The sequence below is a fragment of the Rhinoraja longicauda genome, chromosome 6 (assembly GCF_053455715.1).
Source record: "Rhinoraja longicauda isolate Sanriku21f chromosome 6, sRhiLon1.1, whole genome shotgun sequence".
Classification (NCBI taxonomy): Eukaryota; Metazoa; Chordata; class Chondrichthyes; order Rajiformes; family Arhynchobatidae; genus Rhinoraja; species Rhinoraja longicauda.
In genome coordinates this window covers 42,655,703-42,677,526 of record NC_135958.1, presented here as the reverse complement: position 1 = coordinate 42,677,526, position 21,824 = coordinate 42,655,703, and the positions used below count along the sequence as shown (strand labels likewise).

Genomic DNA, 21,824 nt, shown 5'->3' with positions numbered 1-21,824 from the left:
AAGACAACAAAGTCAAATCAGCCAAGATTTCTACTCTTATTGTCATGTTGCAACCCTGGTCAAACGGGCCACCGACGAACAACAATGAACATGCATGGAAGAGCTGATCCCCCTTTGGGGGAGTCCAGAACCAGGGGGGTCACAGTTGAAGAATAAGGGGTAGGCCATTTAGTACTGAGATGAGGAAATCCTTTTTCACCTAGAGAGTTGTGAATCTGTGTTGTTCTCTGCCACAGAAGGCAGTGGAGGTCAATTCACTGGATGTTTTCAAGAGAGAGTTAGATTTAGCTCTTGGGATATGGGGAAAAAGCAGGAACTGATTTTTGATGATCAGCCATGATCATATTGAATGGCGGTGCTGGCTCGTAGGGCCGAATGGCCTACTTCTGCACCTATCTTCTATTTTTCTAATACCTGGGTATCACTGTTGATGGAAAGAGCTGCCAGGCCACAGTTCCAAGGCATCACTGGTGCCGGAGAGTAGATTGAGCAGCAAATCTTGATGATGGATTAGCAGCAAGCAATTTAAGGCGTAAGTCTGAAGAAGGGTGTCGACACGAAACGTCATCCATTCCTTCTCTCCAGAGATGCTGCCTGTCCCGCTGAGCTACTCCAGCATTTTGTGTCTAACTAATATTTTTCACTACATTTTCAAAGAGAACCAGAATGGAAAACACATGCAGAATTATAACAAAATCCAAAAGATCACACGTAAAAATTGTGTCGTGAAGGTGAAGCCATTGCAATCACTGGACGGGCAGGCAGGCCCTGAGCTGAGCGGGCCCTGGCTGGGCTGGCCCTTTTTCACACAGAGAGTGGTGAATCTGTGGAATTCTCTGCCACAGAAGGTAGTTGAGGCCAGTTCATTGGCTATATTTAAGAGGGAGTTAGATGTGGCCCTTGTGGCTAAAGGGATCAGGGGGTATGGAGAGAAGGCAGGTACGGGATACTATCATATCATATCATATCATATATATACAGCGCGGAAACAGGCCTTTTCGGCCCACCAAGTCCGCGCCGCCCAGCGATCCCCGCACATTAACACTATCCTACACCCACTAGGGACAATTTTTTACATTTACCCAGTCAATTAACCTACATACCTGTACGTCTTTGGAGTGTGGGAGGAAACCGAAGATCTCGGAGAAAACCCACGCAGGTCACGGGGAGGACGTACAAACTCCTTACAGTGCAGCACCCGTAGTCAGGATCGAACCTGAGTCTCCGGCGCTGCATTCGCTGTAAAGCAGCAACTCTACCGCTGCGCTACCGTGCCGCCCTACCGTGCGATACTGAGTTGGATGATCAGCCATGATCATATTGAATGGCGGTGCAGGCTTGAAGGGCTGAATGGCCTACTCCTGCACCAATTTTCTATGTTTATATGAGGAAAAACTTTTTCAGTCAGAGAGTTGTGAATCTGTGGAATTCTCTGCCTCAGAAGGCAGTGAAGGCCAATTCTCTGAATGCATTCAAGAGAGAGCTAGATAGAGCTCTTAAGGATAGCGGAGTCAGGGGGCATGGGGAGAAGGCAGGAACGGGATACTGATTGAGAATGATCAGCCATGATCACATTGAATGGCCGAATGGCCTCCTCCTGCACTTATTGTCTATTGAGCTGAGCGGGCCCTGTGCGGGGCCACACAGACCAGGGGAAAACCAAAAGCAACTGCACAAAATGGCACAAACCAAGGACGTGCTTTTTTTTCCACCCCCGAATACCTTCAGAGAGGATTTATAAAATGAAGATGTTTGTTTGTCTCTCACCCTGCGCCGCCCACTGCCGCTCTGCCTGGCGGCGGTACATGGAGGCTTGTGGTTGACAATGAACAGCCGCCAGCGGCAGCGCCGACTCTCTCAGTCCGGTGGAGCCTGGAGACGTTTACAAGGGGACGCGTCCTGGGTTTAACGCTGAGATTCTTCAGCTGTCGCCCTGCCCCGCCCTGTCCTGTGTGGGTCGTGTGTTTTGCTGGGGGCGGGGGAGCGCTGCTCGCCGTGGAGGTGCAGCAGCCGCGGCCACAGGCGCAGGCAGCGCGCCGGGCACAGCACAGGCCCGGCCTCGGGCTCGGCCACAGGCGCAGGCAGCGCGCTGGGCACAGCACAGGCCCGGCCTCGGGCTCGGCCACAGGCGCAGGCAGCGCGCCGGGCACAGCACAGGCCCGGCCTCGGGCTCGGCCACAGGCGCAGGCAGCGCGCTGGGCACAGCACAGGCCCGGTCTCGGGCTCGGCCACAGGCGCAGGCAGCGCGCCGGGCACAGCACAGGCCCGGCCTCGGGCTCGGCCACAGGCGCAGGCAGCGCGCCGGGCACAGCACAGGCCCGGCCACGGGCTCAGACACAGGCCCGGCCACAGGCGCAGGCAGCGCGCCGGGCACAGCACAGACCCGGCCTCGGGCACGGCACAGACGTGTTTGTGAAAGGACTTGGAGACTGGACTCGGCGCCACGTTTTATATAGTGGTGATGACGGGCCGCCAGCTGCAAGTGGCCTTGATCGGAGCGGGGGCGAGCGGACTCTGCGCTGCCCGGCACCTGCTGGCCAAGCCGCACGTCTTCGCCCCTCCTGTGGTGTACGAGCAGTCCGCTGGCGTTGGAGGCACTTGGGTTTACACGGAGAGGACGGGCAAAGATCACCATGGTCTGCCCATACAATCCAGCATGTACAGAGACCTCAGGTACCCGACACCACATCACTCACTCTCAGGCTGGTCATGCACATGTACAGGGCCCCAGTGAGACCACACCTGGAGTACTGTGTGCAGTTTTGGTCTCCAAATTTGAGGAAGCAATGACCCTGTCCTGCTGAGCCGGATGGTCACATCGCACAGTGAACCGGCACAGATCTACTTGCACTTTATTCTGTTTTAAAACTGTTCTAATTTGTTTCATTGGGTTGTTTCAATTAATACTGACTAGCTAATTAATTTATTGCATCGTATGGGTGGCGCATTCCCAATCTCGTTGTACCCCTGTACAATGACAATAAAGATATATTGTATTGAATTGCTATTGAGGGAGTGCAGCGTAGGTGCACGAGGTTAATTCCCAGAATGGCCGGACTGTCATATGTTGAAAGACTGGAGCAACTGGGCTTGTATACACTGGAATTTAGAAGGATGAGAGGGGATCTTATTGAAACATATAAGATTATTAAGGGATTGGACACGTTAGAGGCAGGAAACATGTTCCCAATGTTGGGGGAGTCCAGAACCAGGGGCCACAGTTTAAGAATAAGGGGTGGGCCATTTAGAACAGAGATGAGAAAAAACGTTTTCACTCAGAGAGTTGTAAATCTGTGGAATTCTCTGCCTCAGAAGGCAGTGGAGGCCAATTCTCTGGATGCTTTCAAGAGAGAGTTCGATAGAGCTCTTAAAGATAGCGGAGTCAGGGGGTATGGGGAGAAGGCAGGAACGGGGTACTGATTGTGGATGATCAGCCATGATCACATTGAATGGCGGTGCTGGCTCGATGGGCTAAATGGCCTACTCCTGCATTGATTATCTATTGTCCATAGCAATGTTTTGTGGACTTTCTTTGGGTAGTATTTTGTCGCTGGAGAGAAAACTGAGGGATAAGATACACATGCTGAAGGTAGGCCCACAACATATGTTTCACTGTACCTCGGTACACGTGACAATAAACTACACTGAAATGCTGGAGTAACTCAGCGGGACAGGCAGCATCTCTGGAGAAAAGGAATGGGTGATGTTTCGGGTCGAGACCCTTCTTCAGACCCTTTACTTTCAGATTGAAGAAGGGTTTTGACACAAAAAGTCACCCATTCCTTCTCTCCATAGATGCTGCCTGTCCTGCGAGCTACTCCAGCATTCTGTGTCCATCTTCAGTGTATTACCAGAATCTGCAGTTCCTTCCTACACAAGATATAGATGCATTTGGATAGACTGATTGGGGATAGTCAACATGGTTTTATGCATAGGAGCATGCCTCATGAATCTGATTATTTTGAAGAAGTAACCAAAAGGGTTGACGAGGGCAGAGCTGTAGACAAAATGTGTAGGAAAGAACTGCGGATGTTGGTTTATACTGAAGATAGGCACAAAGTGCTGGAGTAACTCAGCGGGCCAGGCAGCATCTCTGGAGAAAAGGAACAGGTGATGTTTTGGGTTAGAACCCTTCTTCTGACTGAAAGTGAGAGGGGAGGGGGGGACTGGATGTAGGAAAAGGCCAAAACCAATTGGGGCAACAGATGACCAAGAAAGGGTGGAACCCATAATGGCCCATTGGCTGTCGAAGAGGCGATAATGATGGGATACAGGGATGTGAACAGTGGAACTGGTAGGATGACTAGGGGAGAGGGAGGGGGGGGGGGGGGGAGAGAGAGAGAGAGAGAGAGACAGAATGCAGGGATTACTTGAAATTGGAGAAATCAACATTCATACTTACAGTTGTACAAGACATTGGTGAGGCCACATTTGGAGCATTGCAGGAAAAAACTGCAGATACTGGTCTAAGACACAAAATGCTGGAGTAACTCAGCGGGTCAGGCAGCATCTCGGGAGAGAAGGAATCGGTGACGTTTCGGGTCGAGGCCCTTCTTCAGATCAAAGATACTAGAGGAGCAAGATAGACCACTCGACTCTTAAAAACCGTAGTATTTCATGGGTAAATTTCAGCGCCATTTTAGTTAGATAGTTCCTCTGTCCCTCTCTTTCCCCTCCCCCTTCCCGGTTCTCCCACTAGTCTTCCTGTCTCCCACTACATCCTGTCTTTGTCCCGCCCCCTCCCCTGACATCAGTCTGAAGAAAGGTCTCGACCCGAAATGTCACCCATTCCTTCTCTCCCGAGATGCTGCCTGACCCACTGAGTTACTCCAGCATTTTGTGTCTACCTTTGGTGTATTGTAGGAAAATAACTGCAGATGCTGGTACAAATCGAAGGTATCACAAAATGCTGGAGTAACGTGTTCAGTTCTGCTTACTCTGCTTTAGGAAAGATGTTGGTATGTTGGAAAGAGTGCAAAGAAAATTTAGCTTTAGATTAGTTTAGAGATACAGCATGGAAACAGGCACACTGGCTCACCGAGTCTGTGCTGACCAGCGATCCCTGCACAATACTTACATTATTCTACACATTCTTGGAACAATTTACAATTCTCCCAAGCCAATTAACCTACAAACTTGTATGTCTTTGGAGTGTGGGAGGAAACTGAAAATCCTGGAGAAAACCCACGCAGGTCATAGGGAGAAAGTACAAACTCCATACAGACAGCACCCATAGTCTGGATCGAACCCTGGTCTCTGGTGCTGTAAGGCAATAACTCTACCACTGCACCACCCTGCTGCCCCTTTACATCCTTTACGAGGATGTTGCCCAGGCCTGAGCTACAGGGAGAGGTTGGGCAGGCTAGGACTTTATTCCATGGAGCGCAGGCGGCTGAGGGGTGATCTTATAGCGGTATAAGATCTGAGGAGAAGTGAAAAGGTAGCTGTACAGATTCTTTAACCGAGTGTAATGGATTCAAGAACCAGAGGACATAGGTTTAAGATGAGACGGGAAACATTTAATAACTGTATGTTTGTGTTGTCATTTGTGAGCGGAGCACCAAGGCACATTCCTTGTAAATGCATACTTGGCCAATAAACTTATTCATTCATTCCAAAACTTGAGGAACAAGTTTTTCTACACAGTGTGGTGAATATATCGAACAAGCTGCCAGAGGGAGTAGTGGAGGCAGGTACTGTGGTACATGGATAGGAAAGGTTGAGAGGAATCTGAGCCAAACGCAGGCAGATGGGACTAGGTGAGACCAAAGGGCCTGTTTCTATGCTGTTTGCCTCTATCAATAGACAATAGACAATAGGTGCAGGAGTAGGCCATTCAGCCCTTCGAGCCAGCACCGCCATTCAATGCGATCATGGCTGATCACTCTCAATCAGTACCCCGTTCCTGCCTTCTCCCCATACCCCCTCACTCCGCTATCTTACACAAATGCAAATTATGCGCTATTTGTTTTCTGTTGTGTAATATCTTGTTGGATTTTTAAGTATTGGTCCTAAAATTGTATTGCTATGAAGTGCTCAATAACTGTGGCTGGGTTTGTAACAAATTAAAGACTATTTTTGAACTACCAGTTAGATATAACTTTGGTGAATTTACAAATAATATTGGAGAAGTTTACACAACAGTGCAACCTGTGGGTGCCATGAATCATAAAAATGACAATATGCTTTTCTGTTCTTCCAAAATTAACAGCTTCATAATGGTAAATTATATTCCATGTGCCTTTATTCTTCTCATTCACTTTACACAAATTACTGTTTACCAATTGTAATGGCAACTTTCCGACTTTTCTAGTGACTTATTTTCCAATTGCCATTACTACACAGGGAGTAGGAGTGATCTTGCACAGACCCAACAGAAAAGATCTTCCAATCATTATTTCCAGTTTAAATAGTTGTTTATTGAAGTGGTTGTACAACAAGGAGATGAACATACCAGTCTTTACTTATTTCGCATACAAGTCGTAGCTGACTGCTCTGTCCCTGATCTGGTCCCAGGTCTCGGGTCTGTCCAGGTCTGGTAAGAACTGTATGCTCTCCCTCCCTGTGTCTGGCACTCCCTGTCCCTTATGCCCATATATATACACCACCATGTACATCTGATGACAGCCCCCAAGTGTCCAAAATAACACGGCAAGATATATCTAGACAAAATAATATAATATGCCAACAGAAGCTAGTCTAAACGTAAACGGCTCCTATATCAATCCCTTATCCCCTCTTATCTCTAATTTCTGTTTTTTTTGTCAGTTATGTCAGTTATGAACCATGTGCTTGTTTTCCAAGATTGTATTTTGGAGGGAGAGGGGGCATATATTTTGGCTGTTCAGATAGGATCAAGAACTTGAGGGGGAAAAAATGTTGGAAGCAGAGAGGTGAGACAGTGGCACAGCTGGTAGAACGACTGTCTCAAGTACCTGACCTTTGATCCCGACCTTGGGTGCTTTCTGTGTGGCGTTTGTACATTTTCCGTGTGACCGCATGGGTTTCCCCCACAATGCAAAGGAAATTAGCCTCAGTACATTGCCCCTTGTGTATCAGAAAGTGGGATAACATCGAACCAGTGTGAACGGGTGATTGTTGCTCAGCGTGGACTCGGTGCGCTGAAGGGTTTGTTTCAATCTGTATCTCTAAACTACATTAAAAAAGATGAGAGGCATGAACATTAGAATCACCTCCAGGGGAGGGGGTGAGATGATGAAAGCAGGTTTGGAAATGTTTGGGATAGTTTTAGTTGAGGGGCTCCATGGCAAGCAGGGTTGCCAACTGTCCCATATTAACCGGGACATCCAGTGTTGGGCTAAATTGGAATGGGACAGCCCTTGTCCCGTGCTAGGACTGGGGGGGGGGGGGGGGTTGGGGGGTGCTGTAGGCCCGGACGTCGTCAACGGGGGTAACGTAGCAACCCGCCTCCAGGCCCGGGCGGCCGCCATTGGTGGAGCGAGGAGGGTGGGGGAAGAGTCCTGTCCAGTTGGTGCGGTGGGTAGACAGCGACGGCTCTCCCACTGACGGCCCTCAAGGGGCCAGAGCATGTTGCTGCACCCATGACTCTGGACGGCATGGGGATGGCCCTGAGCCAGCCGGGGAGAGGAGGGGGGACAGGGGAGCCGACAGCAGGCCCAGGCCTCGGCCTCCACCTCCACCAACGCGCGGCCTCACCGCCGCTGCTGCTGCTGCTGCCGCCTTTCCCCATGGCCCACCTCTGGCTCACGGTTACCCGCTCACGTCCTGGCCCAGGCCCAGGCTACGGTTGCTTCCCCCGGCACTAGGCCTGGCTCTCCCGCCGCTACGGAGCCGGCACACCCGCCCCCAAGAGACAAGCGGCCAAGCCCTGCTCGTGCCCGAGGGCCGCAGAGAAGGGCGAGGAGAGAGTGGCGGCCGGCGCCGGGTCACAGCCCTGACCACGGCAAATATACTGCAAGTAACCGGGCAAAGTGAACCAAACTACATCGCTGACAATGGCGGCTGGAATCAGTCTGAGCAAAGCAGGAAATGGATCTTGATTTTTTTGCAGAAAAGACATTGATTCAAATTATGGAGATAAATATGGACATTTTTTCCTACAAAAGATATGAATTTAATAAAAGTTTAAAAATCTGAAAAAAATGGTGGAGTGGGAGCACGTGGCCGCTGACGTCACCTTGTCCCGTATTTGGGAATTAAATAGTTGGCCATCCCTAATGGCTAGAGAGTGGAAAACTGAGGAAGGAGAGGTGAAAAACGCGTTGTTGGTTGAAAGAGAAAAGGTGCAAAGCAACAGAAAATAAATAAATATACAATGGAACAACATCAAAAACGTGTCAGAGTGAGGCCAAACGCAAATCGGAGAAACAGCACCTCATTTCACTTGGGCAGCTAACAAGCCAGTGGGATGGATATTGATTTCTCTAATTTCAAGTAACCCTTGCATTCCCTCTCTCTCCGTCTCGACCCCAGCCTAGTCGTCCTGCTAGTTTCACTGTTCGTATCTGTCAGCTATCACGTCCTCCACGGCCAACAATGAACTATTGTGGGCATCTTGGCTCTGATTTGTAGCTTTTCAAAACTCTCCTTTCCCTCTCCCCTGACTCACGGTCTGAAGAAGGGTCTCGACCCAAAATGTCACCTATTCCTTTTCTCCTGAGATGCCGCCTGACCCACTGAGTTTTCCAGCATTTTGTCCATCTTTGGAATAAAGTGTTTAAATTAAGTATATTAAAATTTTAAGCAGCACTGAAGAACCTAAATTCAGGAATAAATCAAAACAAAGTAAATGATAGGACATCAAAGTAAAAACATCCAGAACAAAACAATGAGTTTAAATTAAACACCATCCAACTCAAGAAGAACCTGAAAACTGGTTTCCTAATAGACTTTTTCCTGGCTTGATAGAGTTCTTAAGGATAGCGGAGTCAGGGGGTATGGGGAGAAGGCAGGAACGGGGTACTGATTGAGAATGATCAGCCATGATCACATTGAATGGTGGTGCTGGCTCAAAGGGCCGAATGGCCTCCTCCTGCACCTATTGTCTATTGTCTATTTTAAATATTTGGTAAATCTGATGCAGTGTGCAGCCAAATTATTGACATATTTCAATCAGCTTTGTTTGCTACCAGCTATATGAAATTTGAAATTGATCCCCATAATATTTTTTGGGAGAAACGGGGCTTCAGCCCACTGAGTCCATGCCAACCATAGAACAGAACCACACATCAGTTCTATGTTATCCCACTTTCGCATCTACACACGAGGGACAATTTCCAGGGGCCAATTAACCTACAAACCTGAACGTCTTTGGAATATGGGAGGAAGCCGGAGCACCTGGAGAAAACCCACGCAGTCAAAGGGAGAACGTACTAACTCCTCACGGACGGCACTCGTAGCCAGGATCAAATTCGGGTCTCTGGCGCTGTGATGCCCTTCATTATGTTCAAGCTAAATCTCATCTGTTGACTCAATAGGTGTGATTTCCAAAATAATATTGTTTATTCTCTTCTATCTCTCCAGGACAAATCTTCCAAAGGAGGTCATGGGCTTTCCAGATTTTCCATTTGAAGATTCACCCACCTCTTTCATTCATCACACTGAAGTCAAATCATATCTGGAAAAATACACTGAACACTTTGAAATTCAGAGACACATAAAGGTATATGTAAAATGTTAAAGGGTTAGCCCCTGATAGATTATTTTTGTGAACTGTAAGATCTTAAGAATTTCTACTGAGAAGAGGTTCAGTTCAGTCTGGCAGACAGCATTGTTAATGAAGCTAAGGAAATCTTGCCTTTGACGTTTAACAATACTATAGCTCTTGGTAAAGGCCTGGAGTTTGCAGATTACTGCAATGATTATAAAATTGTTTAAAGTCACTGTCATTATATTTTAAAACATATCAACTCTAGGATTTCCACACCTCCATATCTAAACAGCTCCATGCCACCTAACAGGCCATCCGGCATACCTTGTCCACACTGATCAAATTCATAAATCACAGGATTGGGCGGCACGGTGGCGTAGCGGTAGAGTTGTTGCCTTACAGCGAATGCAGCGCCGGAGACCCGGGTTCGATCCCGACTATGGGTGCTGTCTGTACGGAGTTTGTACGTTCTCCCCGTGACTTGTATAGGTTTTCTCCGAGATCTTTGGTTTCCTCGCACACTCCAAAGACATACAGGTATGTAGGTTAATTGGCTTGGTAAATGTAAAAATTGTTCCTAGTGGGTATAGGATAGTGTTAATGTGTGGGGATCGCTGGTCGGCGCTGATCCGTGGGCTGAAAGGGCTTGTTTCCACGCTGTATGTCTAAACTAAACTAAACAGGAGCAGAAGTAGGTAATTCAGCCCATTGCGTTTACTCCGCCATTCCATCATGGCAGATGTATCTTTCCTTCTTGACCTCATTCTCCCAATTACCCCTTGATACCCTTACTAATCAAGAATCTGTCCAGCTCTGCTGGTACATTGGGCTAGTCCCATTGGCCCTGGAGCCTCTAACTCCTTTCTATCCATATATCTGTCCAAATGTCTTAAAAGTCATTATTGCAAATGCTTCTATGGACTCCTCAAGCAGCTCATTCCAGATACAGTGTACTATTTGAGTGCACAAATTGTCCCCGATCTCTCTCTTAAATCTCTCCCCTCTCACTCTAAGGCCATTCCCTCCAGGATTAGAACCCGCTTCCCTGGGATAAAGTACTAAGTGTTCGGCTTATCCATGTCCTTCATGATCTTATATCCCTCAATAAGGTTACCCCTCAGTATGGTTGCCAACTTCCTCACTACCAAATAAGGGGCAAAGGGTGACGTCAACGCCCCGCGCCCCACGTGACCTCACCCAGCCAGCGGCCACGTGTTCCTGCTCCACCAATGGCGGCCGCCCGGGCCGGGAGGCAGGTTGCTACCCAACCTCCGTTAGGCGGCACCAGGCCTACACTGTCCGGGGCTGCTGCGCCCCTGGGCCTACAGTGTCCGGGCCTACAGCGCTGTCCGGGCCTAATACGGGACAAGGGCGGTCCCGTACGGGACAAACCAATTTAGCCCAAAATAAGGGATGTTCCAGCTAATATGGGACAGTTGGCAGCCCTACCCCTCATCCTCCTGCACTTCATAAAAGAAAATCCTAGCATATCCAATCATTTCCTATAACTCGAGTCTGGAAGCACAGATAACATCTTGGTGAATCTCTTTTGCACCCTTTCCAACTTAATGACAACTGTCCTAGAGCTGAACAACCAAACCTGCACACTGCACTACAAGTGTGAATTCACCAACGATTTACACTGCTGCATCGTGATATCCCAACTTTCATACTCAATGAACCGTCTCATTGAAACCGTCTCCAAAGACGTACAGGTATGTAGGTTAATTGGCTGGGTAAAATGTAAAAAAATTGTCCCTAGTGGGTGTAGGATAGTGTTAGTGTACGGGGATCGCTGGGCGGCACGGACTTGGAGGGCCGAAAAGGCCTGTTTCCGGCTGTATAGATATGATGATGATGATGATGAAGGTAAGCGTGCCAAATACCTGCCTCACCACACTGGCGCAAAGGCCAAATGGCCTCCTCCTGCACCTATTTTCTACATGTTTCTATGTTCCTAAAAGACCTGATTAGTAAGTTTGCAGATGACACAAAAGTGGGTGGTATTGTAGACAGTGAAGATGGTTATCAAAAATGACTGCAGGATCTCAATCAGTTGGGCAGGTGGGCTGAGGAATGATTAATGGAGTTTAATGCAGATAACTTTAGGTGTTGCATTTTGGGAAGGACAAGACCTTCACAATGAATGGCAAGGCACTGGGGATTTTGTAGATAAGTGGGATCCTCTCAAGAGTGCAGGTTCACTGTTCCCGGAAAGTAGCATCATAGATACATAGTGATCAAGATGGCTTTCTGTACATTGGCCTTTATCAGTTAGGGTATTGAGAACGTGGAAACGTGCCCTTCGGACAAGAAGGGTCTCGACCCGAAACGTCACCCATTCCTTCTCTCCCGAGATGCTGCCTGACCTGCTGAGTTACTCCAGCATTTTGTGAATAAATCCCTTCGGACCAACTTGCGCACGCTGACCAACATGCCCTATCTATACTTGTCCCGCCTGCCTGTGTTTGACCCATATCCCTCTAAAAGATCCTATCCATGTACCTGAGCAAATGTCTTAAATATTAATAGAAACATTGAAAATAGGTGTAGGTGGCCATTCGGCCCTTCGAGCCAGCACCGCCATTCATGGTGATCATGGCTGATCATCCACAATCAATAACCCGTGCCTGAATTCTCTCCGTATCTCTTGATTCCACTAGCCCCTAGAGCTCTATCTAACTCTCTTAAATACATCCAGTGATTTGGCCTCCACTGCCCTCTGTGGCAGAGAATTCCACAAATTCACAACTCCCTGGGTGAAAAAAATCCTTCTCACCTCAGTTTTAAATGGCCTCCCCTTTATTCTAAGACTGTGGCCCCTGGTTCTGGACTCGCCCAACTTTGGGAACATTTTTCCTGCACCTAGCTTGTCCAGTCCTTTTATAATTTTATATGTCTCTATAAGATCCCCTCTCATCCTTCTAAACTCCAGTGAATACAAACCTAGTCTTTTCAATCTTTCCTCATATGACAGTCCTACCATCCCTGTGATCAATCTTGTAAACCTGCGCTGCACTGCCTCAATTACAAGGATGTCCTTCCTCAAATTAGGAGATCAAAACTGTACACAATACTCCAGATGTGGTCTTACCATGGCCCTATACAACTGCAGAAGAACCTCTTTACTCCTATACTGAAATCCTCCCGTTATGAAGGCCAACATGCCATTAGATTTCTTCATTGCCTGCTGTACCTGCAAGCCAACTTTCAGTGACGGGTGTACAAGGACACCCAGGTCTCGCTGCACTTCCCCCTTACCTAACCTGACACCATTGAGATAATAATCTGCCTCCTTGTTTTTGCCGCCAAAGTGGATAACCTCACGTTTATCTATATTATACTGCATCTGCCACGCATCTGCCCACTCACTCAACCTGTTCAGGTCACCCTGCAACCTCCTAACATCCTCTTCGCAGTTCACACTGCCACCCAGCTTTGTGTCATCCACAAACTTGCTAGTGTTACTTCTTATTCCTTCATCCAAATCATTAATATATATGGTAAACAGTTGCAGCCCCAACACCGAGCCTTGCGGCACTCCACTCGCCACTGCCTGCCATTCTGAAAAGGACCAGTTTACTCCTACTCTTTGCTTCCTGTCTGCCAACCAATTCTCTATCCATGTCAACACCCTACCCCCAATATCATGTGCTCTCATTTTGTTCCCCAATTTCCCGTGTGGGTACCATGTTGTGATCGTGCCTGCCTCAACTACCTCTCTGGCGGCTTGTTCCATATAACCACCACCCTTTGTGTGTAAAAACAAATTATTGTCCTTCAGGTGCCCATTAAAAGTGGTTAAGCCTGCCCCCTCACCTTAAACCCCATAGCTCTGGTTCTAGATTCCCCAACTCTAGGTAAAAGACTCTTTGCAATTACCGTATCTATTCCTCTCATGATCGTGCACACCCATATAAGATCACCCCTCTTCCTCCTGTTCTCAAAGGAATAAAGTCCATGTCTGCTCAACCTCTGCCTATAGCTCAGACTCTCAAGTCCTGAAAAGATCCTTGTAAATCTTCTCTGAACCCTTTCCAGCTTAACAACAACTTTCCTATAACATTGTGCCCTGAACTGAACACAATACTCCAAATGCGGCCTCACCAATGTCTTATACAACTGTAACATGACCCCCCAACTTCTATACTCAATATTCTGACTGATGAAGAAGGCCAATGTGCCAAAAGCCTCCTTGATCCCCCAATTGACCCATGGCGCCACATTCTAGGAACTATGTACCTGCCCCCCTCGATCCCTCTGCTCTACTACACTTCCCAGACCCCTACCATTCACTGTGTAGGTCCTGCCCTGCTTAAACTTCCCAATATGCAACACCTCACATGTTTCTGCATTAAATTCCATCAACCATTCCTCAGCCTACCTGCCCAAGATCCTTCTGCCATTTTTGACAACCATCTTCACGATCTACAATACCACCCACTTCATTGTTATCTGCAAACTTGCTAATCATGCCTTGTCTGTTCTCATCCAAATCATTGATGTAGATGGCAAACAGCAACGGGCCCAGCACTGATCCCTGAGCCACACCACTAGTCACAGGACTCCAGTCTGAAAAGCAACCCTCCACCATCACCCTTTGGTTATTTCCATGAAGCCAATTTTCTATCCATCCAGCTGTCTCTCCTTGGATCCCTTGCGATCTAACCTTCCAGAGCAGCCTACCATGTGGAACCTTGTCAAATGCCTTGCTGAAATCCATTTGTACAACGTCTTCCCTCAGCAACCTTTGTCACATTTACAAAAAACTCAGATTTGTGAGACATGATCTCCCACGTACAAAACCATGCTAACTATCCCTAATCAGTCCCTGTCCATCTAAATGCACATATATCTTATCCCTCAGAATATGTTTGGATACAGATGTTGGACTCACTGGCCTGTAGTTCCAAACCCTTTCCCTGCAACATGTCATCAATAGAGGCAGAATATTTGCCACCCTCCAGTCTTCTGGCACCTCACCCATATTTAATGGCGACTCATAAATTTCAGCCAGGGCGCCTGCAATTTCCCCTCTAGCTTCCCACAGTGTCCTCAGATGTATCTGATCAGACCCTGGAGGCTTCTCTGCCTCCACAAGCATTGGGACAGGTGGCATCTGCTCGACCGTAATACCGACTGCTCTCAAGACACTTCCATTGACTTTCCCAAGTTCCTCAATTCTCATGTCTTACTCTGCGGTTAAAAACTAAGAAGTACTCGTTGAGGACCTTGCCCTTCTCCTGTGGCTCCACCCAGAGTTGACTGCTTTGACTCCCGCGGTTCACCATGGTTCCCCTTTTTACTTTAAGTGTAAGAAAATAACTGCAAATGCTGGTACAAATCGAAGGTGTTTATTCACAAAATGCTGGTGTAACTCAGCAGGTCAGGCAGCATCTCAGGAGAGAAGGAATGGGTGAACGTCACCCATTCCTTCTCTCCTGAGATGCTGCCGGACCTGCTTTTTACTTTAATGTACTTCTAAAATCTCTTGGGATTATCCTTAATATTATCTGCTCGAGAAAAGTCGCACAGTCATGGGGAGAACATACAAACTCCGTACAGAAATATGATACACAACTTGAAATGATCCGTCTGTTTCATTTTAGGGGGCATTATAATTTTGCAAACATTTTTCTATATTGTGCATAAGAAGTCTGTTTGAGTAACAATTATCTGTTGGACTTGCGACATTGGTACATTGGTGAAGTTAACTTGTTGCTCCAATGATGTGTGCTATAGGCTTGGGGTTGTGTAGCAATTCTCATAGCTGTATTTAGCAGATTATGCAAAAATCATTTTCATTCTTCACATAATTTTGGTTTTACACATCACAGTGTCACCTTCCGCTACTTACTGCGGCATGGTGACACAGTCGTGGAGTTACTGCCTTGCAGCGCCAGAAACCTGGGTTCAATCCAGACTACGGGTGCTGTCTGTACGGAGTTTTTACGTTCTCCCTGTGACTGAGTAGGTTTTTTCCGGGTGCTCCGGTTTCCTCCCACACTCCAAAGACGTATAGGTTTATAGGTTAATTGGGTTTGGTTTTTAAAAAAAGTAAATTGTCCCTAGTGTGTAGGATAGTGCTAGTGTACCAGGATCACTGGTCAGCGTGGACTCGGAGGGCCGAAGGGCCTGTTTCTAAATTAAACTAAACCAAAGCTTGTCCAAACCTTTAATATATCCCATGGTTCTCTGAGAAAACTAAGCTATATTTCTTATTGGACTTGCCAGGGTCAATGAGCAATTGACGTTTCTGCTGACTGGGTCACAAGGGATTGGCCAACCTTAAAGAAGATAACAAAATATTTTCACCCAGAGTCCAGAGAATCTTTGGTATTCACTTTTAAAAAGGGCAGTGGAGTTTTGTGGATGAGTATATTGACGAGGAAGATTGACAAATTTTACATGTTAAAGAAATCAAGGACTATTGAGGTAATGGTGTTTTGAAAGGCTATCCATGATGTTAGAGCCTGTCCCACTTAGGCGATTTTAAGGCGACTGTTGGCGACTAGGCTGCCACTGACAGTTTGCCGGGGTGTCGCGGGCATGATCGTGAGGAGTCTTCAATGAATCGTAGCGGATCTCGGCGCATCGCTGAAAATTTTTCCAGATAGAAATTTCTCGGCGATAGCTGGCTTGTCGCCAGGTATCGTAGCTTATTGTGGGCGCTGTCGCACGTTGTCCCCAGGTTTGCTAGGTTGTTGCAGATGCATTTAGAAGCACGTGATATTAAATTAAGAAAAGGCATTTAAAGATACCAGAAGATAGTTTTGTTGAACCAATTTATTTACCGTCAGGACATTTGACAGGTAGATTGGAGGCGATGGTTTGACGGTCAGGTAAGCGTGGGAATTTCGCAATGTTTCCGAAGAAGGTGTAATCTCTTAGCCAGGTGCTAGTTTCACAAAAAAAAAGTAACTTGTATCGACCTGACTCAGCATTGTCGTGGCCATTATCGTAGGGTAATAGAAAAATTTGGCGATCTGCCAAAATTTTGGCGACTTTGACAGTTGCCTTAAAAATTGCGTAACTGGGACAGGCCCTTAAGGGCATTCAGGCCCAACAAAATAATATTATGTTGTAATCTGGAGGTTGAGGGCATTTTTTAGAAATAATATGACATTTGCATCTACAAAAGATATGTGAATCTTTGGTAAATCTTTTCACAGTTTCTCACACATGTTGAACTATTGAAACCTGTTTCTGGACCTACTGAAGATTCTCACAGTTCATGGGAAGTAACATCTTTGAATCTGAAGAGTCAGAGTCGTAGTGTGGAGAGATATGATTCTGTTATTGTTTGTAATGGGTGAGACCATGGTACATTTTAGCAGTTTTGAGAAACTTGTTTTTTTATGTAATTATTTTTTACAAAAATGATTGAGTAACTTTTGTCCACCATTCCTTTGCAAAATTTTGGTAACCCACTTTCTCATAGCCACTGCTAGACAGGGTTAGAGTCTTAATGGCATTAAAAGTTTGAATTACTACCAAATGTTATCTCTGCAACATATCATTTCATTTTATAACTGTAAAGTTTTATTCTTTCAGAATTTAATTGTAGAAGTTGAAAAATAAAAGCATTATTTAATCTCATGGTGTTGGTCGTCCAAGAAATAGATGCCATTTATCTTCTTTTTAGAGGGTACTATTCTGGACTCGCATCCCGACAGAATTTTAATTCTGAACCTGGATTAATTCTGAGCCTGGATTGCTAGTCTCATTACTTTGCCATTAACTACAAATTCCAGGCCATGATTCCCTTAACTACAATTTTTTCAATGAGAAAGCAACGTGTTATTTGAATACTAATAACACCAAAAATGAACATTTAGTTAACAAGATTTTGCAAACGAACTTTGAAATTTATTTGTTATAAATTAACAGCTTCCAAGTATTTTTAGTAACTTTTAATTTTATATTTTTAGTCACTACTCTGAACCTTTGATCCCGCACATTCCTGGAATTGAACATTTCCAAGGGCAGTTGATGCACAGTCATGAGTACCGGTTTGCTGAGCCTTTCAGAGGGAAGAACCTTGTTCTGCTCGGTGCTGGTCCATCTGGAGTAGACATTGCTCTGGAGTTGTGCTTGGTTGCAAATCAAGTTGTCTTGATATATAAACATTCATTTACATCCTCACCCTTGCCTCCAAATTGTCTATTTGTCAAGGGTGTGAACAGATTTTTGCAGACTGGTGTGATTGGTAATGATGGAATCGAGTATCCTGCAGATCTATTCATGTTTTGCACTGGCTATAACTACTCTTTTCCTTTTCTTGCAAAAGACGTGGGCTTAAATGTCAAAGATCACAGAATTACACCTCTTTATAAGCACATTGTACATACCACATTTCCAACTCTCTTTTTTATTGGTATATGCCAAACCGTTTGCCCTTTTCCTTTGTTCCACAATCAGGTCTTGTTTGCATTAGCAACTTTAGATGGTACCTACAGACTACCACCTAAACCTGAGATGGATGCCACCACAGAACGTGAATACCAGACCTCTTTACAAAATGGAATTCCTCACAGACACTTTCACAAATTGGATAGTCTTCAGTGGGAATATAATAATGAATTAAGCTGTTTGGCCAAAACAGATCCTTTGCCACCTGTTTTTAAAGATCTGTATGAAACAAACAAGGAAATGAGAAAACAGGACCTGTGCAATTATAAAAGATTTAACTATAAGATAGTGAGCCATGATACATGGATAAAGGTGAGCCCAAAACCACTTTAAATTGACTGCTACTCATTTAATTTGTGTCCTCTAGTTCCCAGACTCGAATCCATTCGGCCAAGGCTTTTTTTTCTTCTATCATTGAGGTCTGGGTAGCAAGAACATGAAGACTGGGAAGGAAAGATATCATATTGTAAGGGAGTCCAGTCAATTTACTGTCCATTAATTTAAATGTATAGAAAATTAGATAGGCCTTGCTATATGTGTACTATCCCTACAATTCAGTTATTTCCTCCCCTCTACAAAGAAAAATTGTGATCTCATTCAGCAGTTGATCTAATATCCAATAATGTTAGTATCTGGAAAATGTGCTATGTAGAAAATATGCTGTATGTAAAAATTTAAATTATTGTCATGACAATGTAGATAAGATATTTTAATTTCTGCACAAAAATCAATGGTTTTGCAATTTGTTTTTCTTTTGCCAAAACATATTTTTGCCATTCTTGTTGCAAACGATGGGAATATATTTTTTAGCTTTCAAGCAGAATTATACCTACTTGGACCGATGATAAAGAAATGATGTTTTGTTAATCAGAGACCCAGATAATAACATTTGAGAAAGTAGCAAACCAATTTCATTTTAAAAGGAATAAGAGCTATTTTCTTCACATCAAGCAATAACAGCAGTAATCAATCCAATGTTAAATGGACCATCCTATAATGAAAAAATAAACAAATCATTTAAAATAATCCATTGTATTTTATGTGCTGTGAAAAGAATAGGTGTCTGCTTGGAGTTTATATACAATGCCCTTAGTACCAATCCATACACAAATAAATATCTCAGTAAACCAGCAATATCATCTTTAAATACTATCTAGGATGGAATAATCTATTTAAACATAGCAAATAGGTGCAGGAGGAGGCCATCTAGCCCTTCGAGCCAGCACCGCCATTCATTGTGATCATGGCTGTTCATCCACAATCAGTAACCTGTGCCTGCCTTCTCCCCATATCCCTTGATTCCACTAGTCCCTAGAGCTCTATCTAACTCTCATTTAAATTAATCCAGTGAATTGGCCTCCATTGCCTTCTGTGGCAGAGAATTCCACAAATTCACAACTGTCTGGGTGAAAAAGTTTCTTCTCACCTCAGTTTTAAATGGCCTCCCTTTTATTCTTAGACCGTGGCCTCTGGTTCTGGACTCCCCCAACATTGGGAACATTTTTCATGCATTTTTCCTATTTGCTTTGCATTATTTGTTTATTTGCCAAAATGTTTGCTTTTATCAAATTAGGAGCCTCATAATCTTAAGAAGTGTTCTTGAGAAAAGAATAAGCCATATTTCCTATTATATGTGAAACATCATAAAGAATCAGTTAATCCACTTCAGATACAAAATAAAGTTTTAGCAGAAGCAGAGATAAATAACATTACAACCTTAAAAATAATTTGAAAAATGAATTAATTGATAATATAAAGAGTAAATCAGTAACAATAACAGAAATAGATAAATCTGTCATATTATCTGTCATAGGTTTTTTGTACTTATGGTACTGTAATTGAGAATGATAAGCAAAATTGGGATTTAATCTAATGATTGGTAAACACAACTTTGATAGCGGAGAAGTGTTTTGAAATATTTGTAGAATCACTGTATTTTCAATGGTAAGTATAAAAAAGGTACCAGAAATTCAAGTTGTGCAGCTATTTCTGAATCAATAAACCATTTTGAAACAGCAAGAATTACTGGTGTAATAAAGTGTCTAAAGTAAAAATATGGTTTTTATTCTATTCATTATGTGTACAGTTTTTTCTTCCTATTTTGTTTCTCAGCACTAGACACGAAGCCAGAAAAATGTATATTGTGTTGAGAAGGTAGACATCTGGTCTATGGATGTGTAAGAAGGAACTATAAGGTGTTGTTCTATGGATGTTTGGTTGCAATGGTTGAGGGTGACAAGGTGATCTATTTAATAATTATTTCCTCAGCTCTTTGGGCAAACAATCTAAAATCTACTTCCCCAGAAGATAACTGATATTAGACATGCAGAGGATGGATACAAAATGCTGGCGTAACTCGGTGGGTCAGGCAGCATCTGTGGAGAAGAAGAATAGAGAACATTTCAGGTCAGAACCCTTCTTCCTCATGAAGAGGGGTTCCGACCTGAAACATCACCTTTTCCTTTTCTCCAGAGGTGCTGCCTGAACCACTGAGTTACTCCAGCATTTTGTGTCTACAATATAAACCAGCATCTGCAGTTCCTTCCTACGCATTACACGTGCAGCTAATGGAAATATTGGCATGAGCACATCCCATTATATTATTAATATACTGGAACTCAAAAACTATTAACTGGTCCAGAAGATACACAAACCTTAATGGAGTGTATGATGTTGTGAACCATCTAGCAAAGGCTTCATTTTTTAAAGTCATTCTATTGTCCATATTACCATGTTAAAAGGGCATGTTGATAAGATGGGGTTATTCTGCCGAAGCATATTCTTAATTCTGTTTTCCCCTCCCTCTGATATTTTCATTTTTTGTGTCACGCTAGATGTTTCACCGGATGGAATCTTGAGCAAAAAACAAACCGGTGGAATGCAGCAGGTCAGCCAGAATCACTGGAAGGAAATGGACAGACATTGTTTTAGATTGAAGATAGCCACAAAAAGCTGGAGTACCTGAGCGGGACAGACAGCAGCATCTCTGGAGAGAAGGAATGGGTGACGTTTCGGGTCAAGACCCTTTAGATTGGGACTTTTCTTCACACCGATGGAGTAGAGGGGCGATAGGTGGTAGGAAGGGCTGGCAAGTGATAGGTGGATGCAGATAAGGAGTGGTGGATGGGCAAGTGAGTCGGGGGTGGGTGAGAAGGATGGAGAAAGCAAACAAGGGAGGGAGTGATAGGTGGAGAAGACACGGTGGCGCAGCGGTAGAGTTGCTGCCTCACAGCGAATGCAGCGCAGGAGACCCGGGTTCGATCCCGACTACGGGTGCTGTCTGTACGGAGTTTGTACGTTCTCTCCATGACCTGCGTGGGTTTTCTCCGAGATCTTCGGTTTCCTCCCACACTCCAAAGACGTACAGGTTTGTAGATTCATTGGCTTGGTGAATGTAAAATTTGTCCCTAGTGGGTGTCGGATAGTGTTAATGTGCGGGAATCGCTGGTCGGCGCGGACCCGGTGGGCCGAAAGGGCCTGTTTCTGCGCTGTATCTCTAAACTAAACTAAAGACAAATGGGTGCAAATAGTGAAAGCTGACAAGAAAGGAAGGTGGGGTATGGGTGGTGGGAGAATAACGGGACCCAGGGTAGGGAAGTGTGGGTGAGGAGCAGATGGGGGGGGGGGGGGGGGGGTAGGAGGAAGTGAACGGAAAGGCCTGAGTAGATGTGAAGGTAGGGGGCTGGGTTGTTTACCTGAAGCCGGTGAAGCCAGTGTTCATGGCATTGTACTGTGGGCTTCTCTGTCTGCCGGGGCCAGTTGGAGCTCCCACTTGCTAGCC

General features: G+C 45.3%; 1 protein-coding gene across 4 annotated transcripts; it reads left to right on the top strand.

The window, feature by feature from the left end:
- The first annotated feature begins 1,835 nt into the window (after nt 1–1,835).
- Nucleotides 1,836–20,085, top strand: LOC144594420 (uncharacterized). Of its 4 annotated transcripts, none has more exons than XM_078400884.1 (5): nt 1,836–2,157; nt 2,382–2,673; nt 9,505–9,643; nt 16,804–16,943; nt 17,563–20,085. In XM_078400884.1, the coding sequence occupies exons 2-5, from the start codon at nt 2,462–2,464 to the stop codon at nt 18,374–18,376; spliced, it is 1,305 nt and encodes a 434-aa protein (XP_078257010.1). In that variant the 5' UTR covers nt 1,836–2,157; nt 2,382–2,461; the 3' UTR covers nt 18,377–20,085. The 4 variants fall into 4 exon arrangements, with proteins under 4 accessions (XP_078257010.1, XP_078257009.1, XP_078257008.1 ...); XM_078400883.1 differs by having other exon boundaries at nt 1,836–2,316; XM_078400882.1 differs by having other exon boundaries at nt 1,836–2,673.
- Nucleotides 20,086–21,824: the final 1,739 nt, after the last annotated feature.

What these genes read in the sequence shown, in the direction of transcription:
- LOC144594420 (XM_078400884.1), top strand. Translation starts at nt 2,462, where the DNA reads ATGACGGGCCGCCAGCTGCAAGTGGCCTTGATCGGAGCGGGGGCGAGC. An exon ending in AGCATGTACAGAGACCTCAG is followed by an intron (nt 2,674 to 9,504) that starts GTACCCGACACC and finishes CTATCTCTCCAG; the next exon opens with GACAAATCTTCCAAAGGAGG. An exon ending in TCTGTTATTGTTTGTAATGG is followed by an intron (nt 16,944 to 17,562) that starts GTGAGACCATGG and finishes TTATATTTTTAG; the next exon opens with TCACTACTCTGAACCTTTGA.